The 19,391-nt window shown below is 44.1% G+C and overlaps 1 protein-coding gene across 1 annotated transcript in view; it reads left to right on the top strand.

Moving 5' to 3' along the window:
- The first annotated feature begins 377 nt into the window (after positions 1-377).
- CS (citrate synthase) overlaps positions 378-19,391 on the top strand; it is a 28,602-nt gene continuing 9,588 nt past the window's right edge. The window contains exons 1-6 of the mRNA XM_059080475.2: positions 378-617; positions 15,784-15,834; positions 16,453-16,560; positions 17,297-17,362; positions 18,276-18,407; positions 18,799-18,987. Of these exons, the coding sequence (XP_058936458.1) occupies positions 576-617; positions 15,784-15,834; positions 16,453-16,560; positions 17,297-17,362; positions 18,276-18,407; positions 18,799-18,987 (588 nt within the window). The 5' untranslated portion in view covers positions 378-575. The remainder of the gene's footprint in view (positions 618-15,783; positions 15,835-16,452; positions 16,561-17,296; positions 17,363-18,275; positions 18,408-18,798; positions 18,988-19,391) is intronic.

Genomic DNA, 19,391 nt, shown 5'->3' with positions numbered 1-19,391 from the left:
TTGACCAAAGACGTTGTTCAAGAAAGCACACCAAGGGATTAGGATCAGCTATCGTGATAGTGTATTAGGGGGTTGGCTTCCGAGGACCTTCAAAGGTCGAAGTCCTTGGGGCTTTTTCTCTAATAGCCACTTCACAATTAACCCCAAAGGTGTTAAGGATAAGGGGAAAAGCCTAAGTAAGTTAACTGAGTTCTCAGGCACATACTTAACCACCTACACGCTTCCCCCCGCCCATCCACCGTTAATTAGCTTACCCCGGACGGTCCAATCCTCCTAGCCACAACTGCTGTCAACGGCTTAGGACCCGCCCCTCATGCATACTGGACCAATGGCTGAGCCCGGGGCGAATCCCTTGAGAGGGGGCGGGAGCGGGTTCCGGGCGGTAGGCGGGGCCTCACTGAGGACCCCGGGCTGGGCGCCGCCGCCGGCTCGTTTACCCTTTCCCTCGGCCGCCTCCTTTCAACCTTGTTCCACTCGTCGGCGCGGCCTCTGGTGCAGCGGCGGCGGCGGCTCCCGTTCCTACCGCAGTTCTCTTCCCTCCTTCCCTCCCCGCCAGATCCCCGAGTTCGCCCACCATGGCTTTACTCACTGCGGCCGCCCGGCTCTTCGGAGCTAAGGTGAGCAACTAGGAGAGAGCGCGCCGTCCCAGGGTGGGGCTGAGGCGACTGCAGGCCCTCTAGCGCCGGGGTCTCCCTCCTCTACCCAGGCGCACCCCAGCGCATCTTAAAGGGGCCCTGCGCTTGGCTGGACGCCAGCCCTGCGTGGCGCTCACAGGGTCATGTGCTTCGCTGGCCTCCCGGTCCCTGGGGGTGAGTTGAGCTCTGCATGCCCCGGCCTGCGGTCTTGGGCCGGTGGGGAGGCCGGACCCAGCTGTCACCCTGCCTGTCTGGGGTGGAAGAGGCGGAGATGCTTGGCCTAGGAAAAAGAAGGAGTGGAGAACATAGGTGTTGTGTTCCATTGGAGTTAGGGAAAGAGCCTGTTTGGAGGAAGGGGCGGGGTAAGAGAAGTGGCAGGGGTGAGCAGGTGTGCTCACTCTACCCCTGGGCCGGAGCTGGAGCCTTGGCTAATTTCGGCTTCTGCTTTGTAGAGAGGGCCTTGTCAGTTTCTGAACTGCCTGCTTCCATTTCTCCAACCCAGTTATTTAAGCCTTTAGTGACCAAGCATAGCAGTTCCTGCTAGAGGAGTGCGACTCGGGTCCTCTTTGTCCTTGGGACTGTTGCACTTAACTCTTTATATAGGAGGAGCTTGGGTGGGGTGGAGGGCTTGTGTGAAATCTTCTGCATGATTATCACATATGATTGGAGAAAAAAACAAAGGTTTTCCCCCAAAACTGCAGGCTGATAAGTGAAGATATCGGGCAAGAAATAGTAATTCCAAGGTTACATGACCGGTCCTACTACTTGCTCACTCAGGTTTTGCTGTTGCTCTTAAGTCTGCTCTACCCAGGAGAGATTCCTCTTATTCTTTGGGACCCCTTACTTGACTTTTGTTGCCGTTGGAATCATAGGAATATTGTTACAGGTAATGGTGCTTTCAATTTCATATTGCCAAAATTACTTTTGTCTCTGGGCAACTTGGCTCTTTAAACAGAGAAACTAGTGTGCTGAGGGAGTCCCAGCTTTCTAATCCAAGCAGGGACAGTCCCACAAGTGACCTTGACTCCTGCAAAGAACTTATACTTTCCCTTCTGCAGACAGATTAAAGTTGCCAGCACCTGAGGGGAGGAAGGGAAACCTTAGAATTGTTTTGGCTTACTGTGTTACCTTGCATGGTTGGTGATAAGGTGAAGCATGTAGGATTTACAGGTTCTTCCAGGTACTCAGCAGCAAGGTGACGGCTGATCATTTGGGAGATACTTGTCTTACCTGACGGTAGTTTCTTCCGCTACCAGGGAACAGGGTAAGGAAGACTCTTGGGAAATGAAGCAAGTTCTAGATAGTGTTTTGGCAGAATAGGGGACACTATAATTAGCTCATTCCAGAGCTGCTAACCCAGACCAGATAATCTAACCCTACAGTTTGAAAAAGCCTTTAGAATTTACATTCGAATTTATTTTGCCTCTTAAACCTCTGAGGAAACTTAGAAAGCTTTGGGGTTGACAGGGCTACCTAACTGTAGTGATCATTACTGTTTTGTTTACTTTCCTGTTAGAGACGGACCTGAGGATCCCAAAAACCTGTATATTGGAAGCTATTAGAAGGCTTTCTACCCTTAAAACTAACAAAGCCCAACAGATTGAGGAGTAGAAACTTTCTGAGATCTAAGCAGTTACAGCTAGGATACCAAGAAGCCTTTCAGTTTGTCAGCATTGCTAGCACCTGCCTGAGCTTTCCAGATTAGCCTGCAGTTTAATGGTATTCAGTTTTACTTTTGCTATTAAGGTAGGCTTTAGAAGGCAAAAATAGTCTTCTGGCCTGCTCCTGTGATTCTCAAGGTCAGGTGTAGTTCACTTTTCTGAGAAATTTTTTTAACCTTGCTAAGAGACACAAATACTAGTCATTGTTCTGTTGTTCCACCCTACCCACTGTCAAGTAATTTAATGAACACCTGAGTTGGAGAGACCACTTCATTTAGAGCCTTGAGATTATTTTGACTTCTTGTTTACCTGAATGAATTTCTACTAAGCAATGGCTTTAGTATTAGCTGTGGGTGCCTTAGCTTTGTGCTGTAAATACTGTCTTTTCATAGGTGATCTGGGTTGGGAATTAGAGTAGGGCCACCAGTTAACTTTTGGATTCATGCCAAAGTGACTTAACCAACCCTAGTTGCTTTTTGTATCATTGAGAATTGCTCTTCCAAGCTAGGATGTTTGATAACTTTTCGTAAATCAATCCAGAAGTGTTTCTAGATTATTTCTAGACTTTCTCAAGACTCTTAATACCCATGATTCCTCTACAGCAGATGTACACCACTGCACATCTCTTCTATAAATCCTAGTCTGAAATTGGGTTCTACAAAACTGAGTCAGTTTTGTCCTGTGAAATGTTAGGCTTAAAGCCCCAAACTTTTTAAAGCCCCAAACTTGCTTAAGGGCAAGGACTCAAATCTCTTTGCCTTCATTTTGATTATCAGCCTACCCAAAGTAATGGCAATTCCTTGATGCTTACTAGATGGGCCAAAGATGAAAAATGGAGAATAAATCCTCATCATGTGCTAATGGTGGTATGATTGCATTTGTTCTTTCTAGTGGTCTTTAGATTGGTAGCAGGTGAATGCATGGGTGTGGGGAGGCATTGAGGGGAGCCCTGGTGAAGTGGTTAATCAGAGAAGGGAAGGCTGGCATTCCTAGTTCTTAGAGTCCAAGTAGGCAGAAGGCAGGAAACCAGACTTGGTGGATCTCCCTAAAGCCACAGAGTAATTCCTTCTGCCCTCTTTTCAGTGCCCTATGTGATAGAGTTGAATAGGATTTGAGTGAAATTAAAAACAGTAGTGAGGGGCTTCCCTGGTGGTGCAGTGGTTGAGAGTCTGCCTGCCGATGCAGGGGACACGGGTTCGTGCCCCGGTCCGGGAAGATCCCACATGCTGCGGAGCGCCTGGGCCCGTGAGCCGTGGCCGCTGGGCCCGCGCGTCCGGAGCTTCCGCAACGGGAGAGGCCACGGCAGTGAGAGGCCCGCGTACCGGAAAAAAAACAAAACAAAACAGTAGTGAGGCAGCTTTAGCAGTGGCTCTTAGGAGCTGACTGTCTTTCAGTTCTCCCTCAACTTGCCTAAATTCCTATATTTCTTTTAACATGTTATCATTTTTAAAAAAATAATTTTATTTATATATTTTTGGCTGCTTTGGGTCTTCGTTGCTGTGCGTGGGCTTTCTCTAGTTGCGGCAGGAGGGGGCTACTCTTTGTTGTGGTGCGCGGGCTTCTCATTGCAAAGGCTTCTCTTGTTGCAGAGCATGGCCTCTAGGTATAAGGGCTTCAGTAGTTGCAGCACGCGGGCTGAGTAGCTGTGGCACACGGGCTTAGTTGCTCCGCGGCATGTGGGATCTTCCCGGACCAGGGCTCGAACCTGTGTCCCCTGCATTGGCAGGCAGCTTCTTAACCACTGTGACCCAGGGAAGTCCTTAACATGTTATCATTTAAAAAGCTCTGTAAGTAAGTTCACAGTGGGCATCATCACTTGAGGTGCTTCTTCACATTGCACATTCATGAATCCTACCTTCAGATTCTGATTCAGCAAAGGTGAGATGGATCTGGAAACTTGTATTTTTTTCAGATGTCTCAGTTGACTGCTTGGTGATCCCCTCCTGTTGGGCCAGTAAAGCCACCAACTGTGTTTAATGTATATATGAAGCTTTGAGTGTTTTGGCTTTTTTTTTTTTTTAAGTGATTATTTTTAAATGACTTCAGAAGTAACTATTCTAAGAAATAGTCTGATTTAGACTATTTCTCTGGGTTTGTCTTCCTAGGCCTTTTGTTCAAATGCCTTAGGAAAAGTTTCTTGTAAATCCCTGAAACAAAGCATTGTAAAAACTAGTAAAAGTGAGGGAACAGTTTCTAGTTCCTGAAAAAGTAGTACAGTGACAGATCCTATATACTTTATTCAATAGTGTACGCTTAGTGTGCACATAATAAGTAGATGTTCAGCAACTATTTGTTAAAGAACAGTAAGAATTTCTCTGAAAGGAAAATTAGGACTCGATTCTTTTCTGAGTCTGAATTGGTGTCCTTTCCTGTCTTCTTCACTGAATAATCAGTGAACCTTTAGCGAAGGGTCTGTTAGACAATGAGAGTACGGCAGAATTATTAAGAAAACTCTTGTGAGTATGAAGGGCATCACAGTATGAAATCTGAAGATTGCTCAGGCTATTAAGTGGCCTGACCAAGTAGTGCAGGCAGACTTCCAATATCACCATTGTGAAACACAGATGTTAAATAGCTTTAGTTCTCTGACCTGGTTCTGGGGAGAGAGGAGCCTTTGTCCTATGTGTATTCTTTTTCACTTAATGCAAGTTGTTTCTTCTGCATTGGAAGCCTTTACAGCACAAGATTTTTCCTAGTTATTAGTGAATTATATTTGCTTCATCAATAAGCCAGTTCTGCTGGCTTGGCAAGCTCTGATCTTTTGTTGATGAAGGACAAGGCTCTAATAAAATCAGGAGCATCTCTCACAAGTTTTTTTAAAATTAATTTTTAAATTGAGGTATAGTTGATTTACAATATTATATTAGTTTCAGGTATACAACATAGTGATTCAACATTTTTTAGATTATACTCCATTTATAGCTATTATAATGTATTGGCTATATTCCCTGTGCTGTACAATATATCCTGTAGTCTATTAATTTTATACACAGTTTGTAATCTCACAAGTTTGTTATTGGAGCTCCTGGATATGTGGCAGGATATGTTCTGAATGTGCCTAGGATAGGAAATCAAAGGAAATTTGGCTTTTCCCATGGAGAGTAAGGGTCTGAGATGTGGATCGATGATGATAATAGCTAGGAGGAATAAGAGAGAAATAACCACATTATTGAGTAAGTGCTTATCCACGTGGTATTCTGCTGTTCCCAGAATTTGGGGGAGAAGGGAGTAGGTGGTTTTTTGTTTTGTTTTTTTGGCTGCGCTGGGTCTTTCTTGCAGTGCTTGGGATTCTCTACGGGCTCCACAGTGCGTGGGCTTCTCTCTAGTTTGGCTCTCTAGTTGGGGTGCGCGGGCTGCAGAGCGCACGGGCTCAGTAGTTGCAGCACACGGGTTTAGTTGCCCTGTGGCATGTGGGATCTTAGTTTCCCAACCAGGGATTGAACCCGTGTCCCCTGCATTGGAAGGCAGATTCTTAACCACTGGACCACCAGGGAAGTCCCTAGAAGAGAGTAGTTTTAATTGATTTTTGTTAAGTGATTTCGCCAATACCCTATTCCAGAAATACCCTAAGTATTATAAGCAAGTCTTTGGCAGAATTTCCTGCATGTATTATTTGTCCTTTTCCTCCCTTGGCCCTTTAAGATAGAGGTTCCTTTAATTATATTTTTCCATCCTAGCATAGCACATTTGAGAGCTACAGCCCATTTCTATCAATAATAACCAGCTCACTAAAAGAGTTATTGCAAGGGGTGGCAGCACGTGAGGTTTGAAAATCCTTTTAGTGATTGCGATACCCCCATCCTGTAGAGAATCCTGGCTGTCAGACATTGCGAGCCAGGCCCTTATCTTTGGAAGTAGCTCTCTCCATCTCTCCCCATGAAGGAGCTGACCTATTGAGTGAGGTGACTGCCTGATTCACCTGACAGGTGCTGTTCCAGCAGGATGACTTTACACGTGGCATGCAACCCGGAAGCCAAAAGCTCCGTTGCCACACCTCCAGAACTGGGGGAGGAGCTGGGAGGTGAAAGTTCAGGGATGACTCAGAGATTTGTAATCTGCCTGTTGCATCTGTAAGTATAGCCTGGATGTACTATACAAAGCCATTTAGCAGCTTTCCTTGGCAGCCAGGAGTAGATGAAATGAGGTATGTAGCCTAGCGTATGACAGTCCTCTAACATCTGTCTAGGTTTGCTTGCTGGTGGGGACTATGGTTAGTTAAATTTGTTTCCTCTCCTTGAGACTCTTCGCTTGGTCAGGAGGCCCTTAGGAAATTGGGGCTTTATTTCCTGTTCTACAGCTAGAGGGAATTATCCATTCACCCCTTCCTCAGGCTTGACTGCCTCTTTCCTGGGATCCAACTCCATGAAAGAGTTGTGACACGAATTGGTAGGTAATAGGCCAACACATTTCTAAGAAACAAATATTTATTGATCTCAGCTATACAGAAGCCACTGTTCTAGATGCCTTCATGCAAATGATTTCATATAGTCTACTCGTCTACCCTGCAGTTGGCTTTGTTGTTACCAGTTTAGAGGCGTGAAAATTGAAACTAGAAGTTAGGTCATACAGTCATGGTAGCACAGCAGGATAGTGGCAGATCCTGAATTTAGGACTTGACCCTTGATAACACCATATCCCAGGCTCTTTATATTCTACCCTTCTGCTTCCTTGCTTAATGCTTTAAACCATGGATGTTTCTTTTTTTTTTTTTTTTTTTTTTTTTTTTTTTTTTTTTTTTTTTTTTTTTTTTTTGCGGTATGTGGGCCTCTCACTGTTGTGGCCTCTCCCATTGCGGAGCACAGGCTCCGGACGCGCAGGCCCAGCGGCCACGGCTCACGGGCCCAGCCGCTCCGCGGCATGTGGGATCTTCCCGGACCGGGGCACGAACCCGTGTTTCCTGCATCGGCAGGCGGACTCTCAACCACTGCGCCACCAGGGAAGCCCTGGATGTTTCTTAAACTTTATTGTTCATAGGAATCACGTAGTGAGTTTTGTTAAACTGGAGACTTGGATTCAGTAGGTCTGAGGTGAGGCCCAAGATTCTGCATGTCTGACAAGCTCCAAGTAATGCTTATATTGCAGGCTAGGCATTCGTATTTTAAATAGCAAGGCTTTTGAGTACATTTACATATATGTCCTTGTTGGAGCCTTAGAATCAGACTTTGAGCTAAGTAGCTTGAGTGTTATCTTAAATGTGGAGAGGGAAAGGGAAACAGTAGTTAGTTGTTTGCTTTGGATGTCTCAGTTATTTAGTAATAGAGCTGGGACTAGAACCCAAATTTCCTTTCCTAATTCCAAGGCATGAGCTTTGTGCTCTGTCTTCTACATCATTAGATAAAGTTGTCCTAACTTGAATTTTTCCTATTCTAGCCTTTTGGGCAGTCATATCAATGAATTGCTGCTTTTAAAATCCTTCATATTTCTTTAGTTTTTTCCCTAGGCTGCAGGGTGAGCTAAAATATGACTAAATTTGACATTGAAGGGTGCTAGAAAGTGGCCATACTATTTAATTTTCTACATTTATTATATAACAAATACAGAGCACTTGCTGTGTGTCAGGCATGGTTTTAAGTAAATATTGACCTAATTAATTCTCATAGCAATGCTTTGAGGTAGGTACTATTATTGTTCCCATTTTACAAATATTTTCTCAGGTCCTTTCTCCCTCCTTCTCTCTCTCTCTCTCTCTCTCTCTCTCTCTCTCTCTCTCTCTCTCTCCACCCCTTCCCCTCCCCCTCCCCTTCCCTCTCCCTCTGGGACCCATATAATGCGAATGTTGGTGCGTTTAATGTTGTCCCAGAGGTCTCTGAGATTGTCCTCATTTCTTTTCATTCTTTTTTCTTTATTCTGTTCTGCGGCAGTGATTTCCACCATTTTGTCTTCCAGCTTGCTTATCCGTTCTTCTGTCTCACTTATTCTGCTACTGATTCCTTCTACTGCATTTTTATTTCAGTTATTGTATTGTTTATCTCTTTTTGTTCTTTAGTCCTTCTAGGTCTTTGTTAAACATTTCTTGTATCTTCTTGATATGTGCCTCTATTCTTTTTCCAAGATCTTGGATCATCTTTACTATCATTACTCTGAATTCTTTTTGGATAGATTGTTCTCATTTTACAGATAAGGAAATTGAAGCACAGAAAGATTAAATGACTTGGCTAGGGTCACACAGCCAGAAGTATAGTAGGAACAGAATATACTAGCTTTATTCTATAGCTACATAGTCACGCTCTCCACAAACTAGCATTGCTTTGCAAATTGGATATCTGGCTAAGAAGTGTTGCTGATGGAGGTTAGGGACAGTTGAGATCAGCTCTCCTTAAGTTACTTTTGAGGTGCCTCATTAAATGTCAAAGACACTCTCTACAAAGGAAATTAAGACTTTGCTGGTGGTGGAAGTGGGGTGATAGTTTAGTTGCAGGTTCCTCTTCCCTAACCATTCCTTTAAAGTAGCATTCATATAAACAGATCTGAAAATTGACTATAACTAAGCAGCAGTCATGACCTATCTGATGCCTTTAAATGATGTTTCATTCTTACAGCCTTGTTAGGTGACCTTCCACCCTTTTCTTTCTGATTTATTTTTTTCTCTTTTTACCTTAAATGAAGTAAAAGGAGAAGGAAGCACATTGATTCTAGTAGTTCTCTCTCGCAAGGGGAAAAAACTGTTTTTGTCTGGCTCTCATTCTGTCTGCTGAGCTTGGATAGATCTTTTTCTTTTGCCTAAGATTTAACTTTAAACTATACTTCTTATAATCCTTCCTCTTGCCAATGAAGCAGCCAGCCATTACAGAAACTTCAGCATGGTTTAGAAGTGGAAAAATTATCATTATGGAGAGATTTCAACTTCTTTTTATCTATGATGGTATGTTTCCCTATAGCCTCTTTAAAAACAAAACAGAACCACAACAACCAACTACCCACAATTAAAAGGTCTGTTTGGGGCTTCCCTGGTGGCTCACTGGTTGCGAGTCCGCCTGCCGATGCGGGGGACGTGGGTTTGTGCCCTGGTCTGGGAGGATCCCAAGCCCGTGAGCATGGCTGCTGGGCCTGTGCATGCGGAGCACGGTGAGAGGCCCGCGTACCACAAAAAAAAATAAAAAAGGTCTGTTGAGTGCTGATGTGGTCTCTGGGAGATGGGGCCTCTATTATAGGGAATCTGTGGGACCATGGAGCGTGGGATAGCTTGAACATGGTTAGCACTGTAGAACAAGTTTGAACTTATTCACAGGTTTTTCCCTTGTTCACTTCTTGGTGACTAGTAAGAAAAAGCAAAGTTCTTTCTTTCTTTTTTTAAAAAAATTAATTTATTTATTTGGCTGCCTCGAATCTTCGTTGCAGCACGTAGGATCTCAGTTGAGGCATGTGGGATCTTTAGCATGCAGACTCTTTAGTTGCAGTATATGGGATCTAGTTCCCTGACCAGGGATTGAACCCAGGCCCCCTGCATTGGGAGCACGGAGTCTTAGCCACTGGACCACCAGGGAAGTCCCCAGGAACATTATTTCTTGAGTGCTGCATCTAGCTCCCATGCGCCCTGTGTAAGATGAACAGGCTAAAGGACTGTTTGTGCTGCGTGTTTTCAGCCCAAATGGTCCTCAGTGAGGTAGAGGAGATTCTTTAGGAAGTTAATGAAAGGAGTTGTGGGCAGCCCTGGTTAACAAGTTGAGGTGCCCCCTTTGGTTTAGGGCCATATTAGCTTGTTTTCTGCTCTCTGAATTTAGCTTTGGATTGATTCTTTTTTTTTTTGGATTGATTCTTTTTAAAATAACATTTTCTGAAGGTCTCTTCCCTTTTCATTTCTCCCTCCTGCCCCAACAGAAAGAGGGGTACTAACTTCTAAAAAGCCTCAGGCCCTACTAATTCTCACCTTAGGCATGTAGTGATTTGGAATTTATACAGTAGCACTAGTTCAAATGATTTTCAGCACGACCAGACAGCAATGCAATACAGTAGGCTCTGTGGGTTCTGCATCCGCGGGTTCTGTATCCACAGGTTCTGCGTCTGTGGGTACAACCAACTGTGGATCAAAAATATTTTTTAAAAAAAATTCCAGAGAGGTTTCCCTGGTGGCGCAGTGGTTAAGAATCCACCTGCCAATGCAGGGGACACGGGTTTGAGCCCTGGTCCGGGAAGATCCCACATGCCGTGGAGCAACTAAGCCCATGCACCACAGCTACTGAGTCTGCGCTCTAGAGCCCACGAGCCACAACTACTGAGCCCACGTGCCACAACTACTGAAGCCCACATTCCTAGAGCCCATGCTCTACAAGAGAAGCCACTGCAATGAGAAGCCCGCACACCGCAACGAAGAGTAGCCCCTGCTCACCACAACTAGGGAAAGCCTGCGCGCAGCAACAAAGACACAATGCAGTCAAAAATTAATTAATTAATTTAAAATTCCAGAAAGTTCCAAAAAGTAAAACTTGAATTTGCTACGTGCTGACAACAATTTGCATAACATTTACTTTGTATTTACAACTATATAGCATTTATACTGCATTAGGTATTGTAAGTAATTTAGAGGTGATTTAAAGTATATGGAAGGGGGGCTTCCCTGGTGGCTCAGTGGTTAAGACTCCGCCTGCCAATTTAGGGGACCATGGGTTCAAGCCCTCGTCTGGGAAGATCGCACATGCCTCGGAGCAACGAAGCCCGTGCGCCACAACTACTGAGCTTGCACTCTAGAGCTCGCGAGCCACAACTACTGAAGTCTGCGTGCCTAGAGCCCATGCTCCACAACAAGAGAAGCCACCGCAATGAGAAGCCCATGCACAGCAGCGAAGAGTAGCCCCCGCTTGCCGCAACTAGAGAAAGCACTCATACAGCAAGGAAGACCCAACACAGCCAAAAATAAAAAATAAATTTTTTTAAAAAGAAAAAAAAAAGTATATGGAAGGGGACTTCCCTGGTGGTGCAGTGGTTAAGAATCTGCCTGCCACAAGAATATACCATGGAGAAAAGACAGCCTTTTCAATAAGTGGTGCTGGGAAAACTGGATAGCTACATGTAAAAGAATGAAATTAGAACACTCCCTAACACCATACACAAAAAAAACCTCAAAATGGATTAAAGACCTAAATGTAAGGCCAGACACTATCAAACTCTTAGAGGAAAACATAGGCAGAACACTATGACATAAATCACAGCAAGATCCTTTTTGGCCCACCTCCTAGAGAAATGGAAATAAAAACAAAAATAAACAAATGGGACCTAATGAAACTTAAAAGCTTTTGCACAGCAAAAGGAAACCATAAACAAGACAAAAAGACAACCCTCAGAATGGGAGAAAATATTTGCAAATGAAGCAACTGACAAAGGATTAATCTCCAGAATTTACAAGCAGCTCATGCAGTTCAATATCAAAACAAACAACCCAATCCAAAAATGGGCAGAAGACCTAAATAGACATTTCTCCAAAGAAGATACACAGATTGCCAACAAACACATGAAAGGATGCTCAACATCACTAATCATTAGAGAAATGCAAAGCAAAACTACAATGAGGTATCACCTCACACCAATCAGAATGGTAATCATCAAAAAATCTACAAACAATAAATTAACCCTCTTGCATTGTTGGTGGGAATGTAAATTGATATAGCTACTATGGAGAACAGTATGGAGGTTCCTTAAAAAACTAAAAATGGAACTACCATACGACCCAGCAATCCCACTACTGGGCATATACCCTGAGAAAACCATAATTCAAAAAGAGTCATGTACTACAAGGTTCATTGCAGCTCCATTTACAATAGCCAGGACATGGGAGGAACCTGGTTCATTGCAGCTCCATTTACAATAGCCAGGACATGGGAGCAACCTAAGTGTCCCTCGACAGATAAATGGATAAAGAAGATGAGGCACATATGTACAATGGAATAATACTCGGCCATAAAAAGAAATGAAATTGAGTTATTTGTAGTGAGGTGGATGGACCTAGAGTCTGTCATACAGAGTGGGGTAAGTCAGAAAGAGAAAAACAAATCCTGTACGCTAACACATATATATGGAATCTAAAAAAAAAAAAAAGGTTCTGAAGAACCTAGGGGCAGGACAGGAATAAAGACACAGATGTAGAGAATGGGCTTGAGGACACGGGGAGGGGGAGGGGTAAGCTGGGACAAAATGAGAGAGTGGCATGGACTTATATATACTACCAAATGTAAAATAGCTAGTGGGAAGCAGCCCCAGGGAGATCAGCTCAGTGCTTTGTGACCACCTAGAGGGGTGGGATAGGGAGGGTGGGAGGGAGACGCAAGAGGGAGGAGATATAGGGATATATGTATATGTATAGTTGACTTACTTTGTTATAAAGTAGAAACTAACATGCCATTGTAAAGCAATTATACTCCAATAAAGATGTTTAAAAAAAAAAAAAAGAATCTGCCTGCCAGTGCGGGGGACACAGGTTCGAGCCCTGGTCCAGGAGGATCCCATATGCTGCAGAGCAACTAAGCCCGTGCACCACAACTACTGAGCCTGCGCTCTAGAGCCCATGAGCCACAACTACTGAAGCCCATGCGCCTAGAGCCCTGCTCTGCAACAAGAGAAGCCATCACAGTTAGAAGCCTGTGCACCGCAACGAAGAGTAGCCCCCACTCACCCGCCACTAGAGAAAGCCCATGCGCGGCAATGAAGTATACAGAAGGATGTGCTTATTAGGTTATATGCAAATACTACATTTTATATAAGGAACTTGAGCTTCCTTGGATTTTGGTTATCTGTTGGGGGTAGGGGGTCCTGGTCTCCAGTGTGTGTGTGTGTGTGTGTGTGTGTGTGTGTGTGTGTGTGTGTGTAATCTTTAGTTTGCAGGGTGCTTCCATATCCATTGTAATTTAATCATCACAAGGCAACCCTGTGAGATGTGTGGTAGGTATCAGCACTATTTTATAGATGAGGACACTGGGGCTTATTTTGACAATCTCATGTTATCTTCAAAATAATCTTGTGGGGGGCTTCCCTGGTGGCGCAGTGGTTGAGAGTCCGCCTGCCGATGCAGGGGACGCGGGTTCGTGCCCCGGTCCGGGAAGATCCCACGTGCCGCGGAGCAGCTGGGCCCGTGAGCCATGGCCGCTGAGCCTGCGCGTCCGGAGCCTGCGCTCTGCAACGCGAGAGGCCACAACAGCAGTGAGAGGCCCGCGTACCGCAAAAAAAAAAATAATAATAATAATAATAATCTTGGGGGGACTTCCCTCGTGGTCCAGTGCTTAAGACTCTGTGCTCTAATACAGGGGGCACGGGTTCGATCCCTGGTCAGGGAACTAAGATCCCATGTGCCGCGCACAGCCAAAACATAAAAAAGAAAGAGAGAAAAAAAATCTTGTGAAGAAAAGTCAACCTCCTTGCCTCAGTTCTTACAACTTGGTAGTAGTATGACTGGTTTTCTTTTTTTTTAAACACTACAAGTTAGGTATTATTTTTATTTTTGTTTATTTATTTGGCTGTGCTGGGTCTTCATTACGGTGTGCAGGCTTCTCTAGTTGTGGTACGTGGGCTCAGTAGTTGCGGTGTGCAGGCTCTCTAGTTGTGGCCTGCGGTCTTAGTTGCCCTGCAGCATGTGGGATCTTAGTTCCCCAACCAGGGATTGAACCCATGTCCCCTGCATTGGAAAGTGGTTTCTGGACCACCAGGGAAGTCCCTGGTTGTCTTTTTCAAAGGCAGTGTTGATCTTTCTGTTGCAACTCAGCAATCTTCATAGAAAATTGTTTTTCTTGGGGGGAAAAATCTATCTCTAAACATAGCCTAGCTACACTATTTATATTTACAATTGCCAAGATATGGAAGCAACCTAAGTGTCCATCAAGAGATGAATGAATAAAGAAGCTCTGTTGTATATATACAATGGAGTACTACTCAGCCATAAAAAAATGAAAATTTGCCATTTGCAGCAACATGGATGGACTTGGAGTATGTTATGTGAGTGAAATAAGTTAGAGAAAGACAGATACTGATCGCTTATATGTGGAATCTAAAAAAGAAAACTAGTGACTATAACAAAAAAGAAAAAGACACTGATATAGAGAGTAAACTATAGTGGTACAGTGTGGAGAGGGGAAGGATGGTGTAGGAGGTTAAGAGATCCAAACTACATATAAAATAAACTATAAGGATATATTGTACAGCACAGGGAATATAGCCAGTATTGTATAATAACTAAATATATAACCTTTAAAAATTGTGAATCAGGGGACTTCCTTGGTGGTCAGTGGTAAAGAATCCACTTCCAATGCAGGGGACACGGGTTCAATCCCTGTTCAGGGAACTAAGATCCCACATGCCGTGGGGTAACTAAGCCCACATGCCACAACTACTGAGCTCGCGCGCCTCAACTAGAGCCCACGCGCCTCAAACTACAGAGCCCACTCACCCTGGAGCCTGCGGGCCACAACTAGAGAAGAGAAAACCCGCAGGCCACAGCTAGAGAGAAGCCTGCACACCACAACGAAGAGCTGTCACGCCACGGTGGAAGATCCTGGGTGCCGCATCTAAGACCCAGTGTAGCCAAAAATAAATAAATAATAAATCTTTTTTAAAAAAATGTGAATCACTATGTTGTATACCTGAAACTTATATAATACAGTACATCAACTATACCTCAATTTTTTAAAAAATTCCTTTGGTACAGGTGTGTAGGTGATAAACTCTCAGCTTTTGTTTACTTGAAATGTCTTTATTTCACCCCCTTTAAGATTTCTTCCTCACCAGGGTACACAACTCTAGCTTAGTAATTATTTTCTCTCAATATTTTAAAGATAATTTACCAGTTTTCTAGCTTCCATTGCTGTTGTTGAGCAGTCTGTTGGTTGTTACTTTGTAGATATTCTGTTTGTGCTTTTTCCAGGAGCATATCAGGTAGTGTTGTAAAAGGCTGCTTCCACCTGTGGGCTCTCCTAGACTGGAGAGGTTGAAGTGTTGCCAAAAGACTAGGTGCTGGGCTTCCCTGGTGGTGCAGTGGTTGAGAATCCGCCTGCCGATGCAGGGGACACGGGTTCGTGCCCCGGTCCGGGAAGATCCCACCTGCCACAGAGCGGCTGGGCCCATGAGCCATGGCTGCTGAGCCTGCGCATCCTGAGCCTGCGCTCTGCAATGGGAGAGGCCACAACAGTGAGAGGCAAAAGACTAGGTGCTGAAGAAACCTTACCAGCTCGGTTAAGTAATTGATCAGTTTCCTCATTTGCTTTTCTCAGAGCTATTGTCAACTAGAGTGGGATAGACTGGGTACTTTAACAACTGCCTCTCTGATGTTTCTTCTGTGCCTAACAAAGCCCAGCCATAGACCCAGGTGATGGGAGAGTCTCTTCAGGGAATGCTAATGAAGCTGTTGCTTCCAGACTGATAACTCTTTCCAGGTTGCTCAAGGCCTTTTATAGCTTTCTTATGTCAAACTGTCCTTAGAGGCTAAAACGAAGAGAGGTTGAGTCACTGTAACTCCTTTTTAATACGTAGGAGGGAGGACAATTGCATAAGGTTTTGTGTTTTCTTTGCAGAATGCATCCTGTCTTGTTCTTGCTGCCCGGCATGCCAGTGTTTTTTCTACGGTAAGGTTTGGAAAAGAGGACTGAGAATCATTGAGGCAGCTTGACCCTGGGATGGGGAGGGGTGGTGGGCTACTACCCAGCCTTTCATCATTATCCTGAGTATCTCCTGGAGGTTTCCAGTTGTTATTATTGTTACAACTATTATCACTACTACTACTTTAAGATAGCTAAAGCACTGTGGACATGATAAGGATTGTGGGGTTTTGGCTGGAAAAAGTAGCTCTGTAATGTACTTCAACAAAAGTACCATTCTCTTCAGTGACTATCTGTCCCATACAAGGAAATATGTTGGACCTTATGGTATTGGTTAGAAATTAGACTATTCTTAAGTTTATAATTTAATGGCAGTAAGTAATTCACATTATTGGGCAACCATCATCACTATTCATGGCCAAAACTTTTTCAACTTCCCGAATTGAAACTGCACCCATTAAACAACTCCCCATTCCCTTCTTGCTCTGCCTAATTCTTTTACCCTCATCTGTATAGAGAAGTTGACCAGACTTCCCTGGCAGGTAGAGAAAGCCAAATTCTAAAAAGCAGTCTTAACATACCTACTTTGCAGAAATCTAATCAATATTTTGATCATCACTTAGCCTCTTACTTTTTTCTTTTTAGAATTTGAAAGACATATTGGCTGATCTGATACCTAAGGAGCAGGCCAGAATTAAGACCTTCAAGCAGCAACATGGCAAGACGGTGGTGGGCCAAATCACTGTGGACATGGTAAGGGTTGTAGCGTTTTGCCTGCAAAAAGTAGCTCTATAATATGCTTCAACAGAAGTACCATCCTCTTCACTGATTGTTCAAAGCAGTCTGTCCCATATAAGGAAATGTTGAAGCTTATGGCGTTTGTTAGAAATTAGACTATTCTTTTCTATAAATTTAATAGTTGAGGCTAACCTAATTCATGTATGGGAGGGATAAATGAAGTTTTTATTCCTCTTCCCAACCCCTTAGCTTTTGGGCCCAAGGCTGTGTCTTTGAGTTGATGCTGTGCTGATCATCCAGTTAAACCACAGCTCTAGCAGGCCTTCTAGAACAGCTTTAGGATGGTTTCTTCTTCAGTCCTAAGAGTCTAAGCAGCTCAGATGATAATTTCACAACAGTGTTTAGCCATTGGTCTCCATCTCCTTTCCCTACAGTCAGTCCCATTCTGTTTACTTCGGTTGGTGGGAATGAGGGGATAAGAGTGGGCAGGAGAAAAAAAAGTAAGAAAAGGGAGCAGAGGCAAAAATACTAACTAAAGGTAGTGATTTCTCAACTTAAAAAATTCATTTGCAGTGTTAGCTGTCTTCTTTTCAAAGTTCCATTCTATAGTAAGTTAACTCCTCAGAAATCTTCCCCCAAATGAAGTCTTGCAAGTTGGAGAAAAAATTTCCTCTCCCAGATCCCATGAAGCACTAACAAGCTCTAGCCTGAATTATTCAGACAACTGGTTACATCCTCTTCTTTTCTTTAGATGTATGGTGGAATGAGAGGCATGAAGGGATTGGTATATGAAACATCAGTTCTTGATCCTGATGAGGTAAGAGACCCTCATATCAATCACTAATAATCACTGATTTTACTGACCATTGTGCACACCGTGGATTAGACCAGCGGTCCCCAACCTTTTTTTGCACCAGGGACCAGTTTTGTGGAAGACAGTTTTTCTGTGGATGGGTCGGGGGTGATGGTTTCTGGATGATTCAAGCGCATTACATTTATTGTGCACTTTATTTCTATTATTATTACATTGTAATATATAATGAAATAATTATTCAACTCACCATAATGCTGACAGGAGGCGGAGCTCAGGCAGTAATGCCAATGATGGGGAGTGGCTGTAAATACAGGTGAAGCTTCACTCGCTTGCCTGCCCCTCACCCCCTGCTGTGCAGCCTGGTTCCTAACAGGCCACAGACCAGCACCAGGGTTCCAGGGACCTCTGACTTAGACCACTAAGGGTGAGGAGAACAAAGCACCTACCTGTATATTTTGGAAGGTGAAAATAGGTATATATGGAATAACTGAAGAGCGAGTTTACCTTTTTAATATATCAACTAGTAAAACTAAAAGTACAGAGCAGGAGTAAGTTACCTAAAGATTTGTGCTTTAAAAGTTCTAACTTGGGCTTCCCTGGTGGCGCAGTGGTTGAGAATCCGCCTGCCGATGCAGGAGACACGGGTTCGTGCCCTGGTCCGGGAAGATCCCACATGCCGCGGAGCAACTAAGCCCGTGAGCCATGGCCGCCAGGCCTGTGCGTCCGGAGCCTGTGCTCTGCAACGGGAGAGGCCACAACAGTGAGAGGCCCGCATACCGCAAAAAAAAAAAATAAATAAATAAATAAAATAAAAGTTCTAACTTGTTGACAGGTCTGATGAAAGTGGGATCAGTCAATTATGTGACTTTGAAGCTAACAAACTTAAGAGTTGTAATCTTTACTCTTCTCCCTCAAGGGCATCCGTTTTCGAGGCTACAGTATCCCTGAATGCCAGAAACTGCTGCCCAAGGCTAAGGGTGGGGAAGAACCCCTGCCAGAGGGCTTATTTTGGCTGCTGGTAACTGGACAAATCCCAGCAGAGGAACAGGTAAGCAGAAGGACTCTAGCGCTTCTCATTCCCCTCCTTCTTTGCCTTTTTCTAATCTCAGACACTGAATCCTGATCTGGTTATGGGTGGTAGTTTATAGAGGGGAAGGAATCAGAGCAGAGTTCTACTGTATAAGTGGACTGTATTGAATTCTCTTGGATTTTCTTTACTCAGAGGTCACTGTCTTTTTATTTAATTTTTTTATTTTTAATTTTGGCTGCACCACACAGCTTGCAAGATCTTATTTCCCCAGAATTGAACCTGGGCCCCCAGCAGTGAGAGTGCCAAGTCCTAACCACTAGACCGCCAGGGAATTCCCATTGTTTTTTTATTTCTCTTCTTTCTCTTTTTTTCCTTGCCTAGTGTTTTGAGCAATGTCTCCCTTTCACAGGTATCTTGGCTCTCAGAAGAGTGGGCAAAGAGGGCAGCTCTGCCTTCCCATGTGGTCACCATGCTGGACAACTTTCCCACTAATCTACACCCCATGTCTCAGCTCAGTGCAGCCATTACAGCTCTCAACAGTGAAAGCAACTTTGCCCGAGCATATGCAGAGGGTATCAACCGAACCAAGTACTGGGAGGTAGGAAACTTTGCTGTGATGATTGATGTTTGATGGAGATTCAGAGGACTTGAGTGTGAAGGAAGAAAAGGGAATGTAGAATCCTTAGGAAAACTACTACCCTGAGTTATGCCAGAAACTCATTTAACAAAATTTTACTGTAGGCTTGCTTTTTATCTGTCTTTGGAATTACAAAGATAAATGAAGCATGCTTTCTATCACCAAGGTTATTGATTTAGTTAGGGTGATACACACATAAAAAAGAAACTACGGGCTTCCCTGGTGGCACAGTGGTTGAGAATCCGCCTGCCAATGCAGGGGACATGGGTTCGAGCCCTGGTCCGGGAGGATCCCACATGCCACGGAGCAGCTGGGCTTGTGTGCCACAACTACTGAGTCGCACACCACAGTTGCTGAGCCTGCAT

Source organism: Kogia breviceps, chromosome 12, assembly GCF_026419965.1.
Source record: "Kogia breviceps isolate mKogBre1 chromosome 12, mKogBre1 haplotype 1, whole genome shotgun sequence".
In the NCBI taxonomy this organism is placed as follows: domain Eukaryota; kingdom Metazoa; phylum Chordata; class Mammalia; order Artiodactyla; family Physeteridae; genus Kogia; species Kogia breviceps.
Note: the sequence above shows the minus strand (reverse complement) of the source record. Positions and strands in the feature narration are given on the sequence as shown.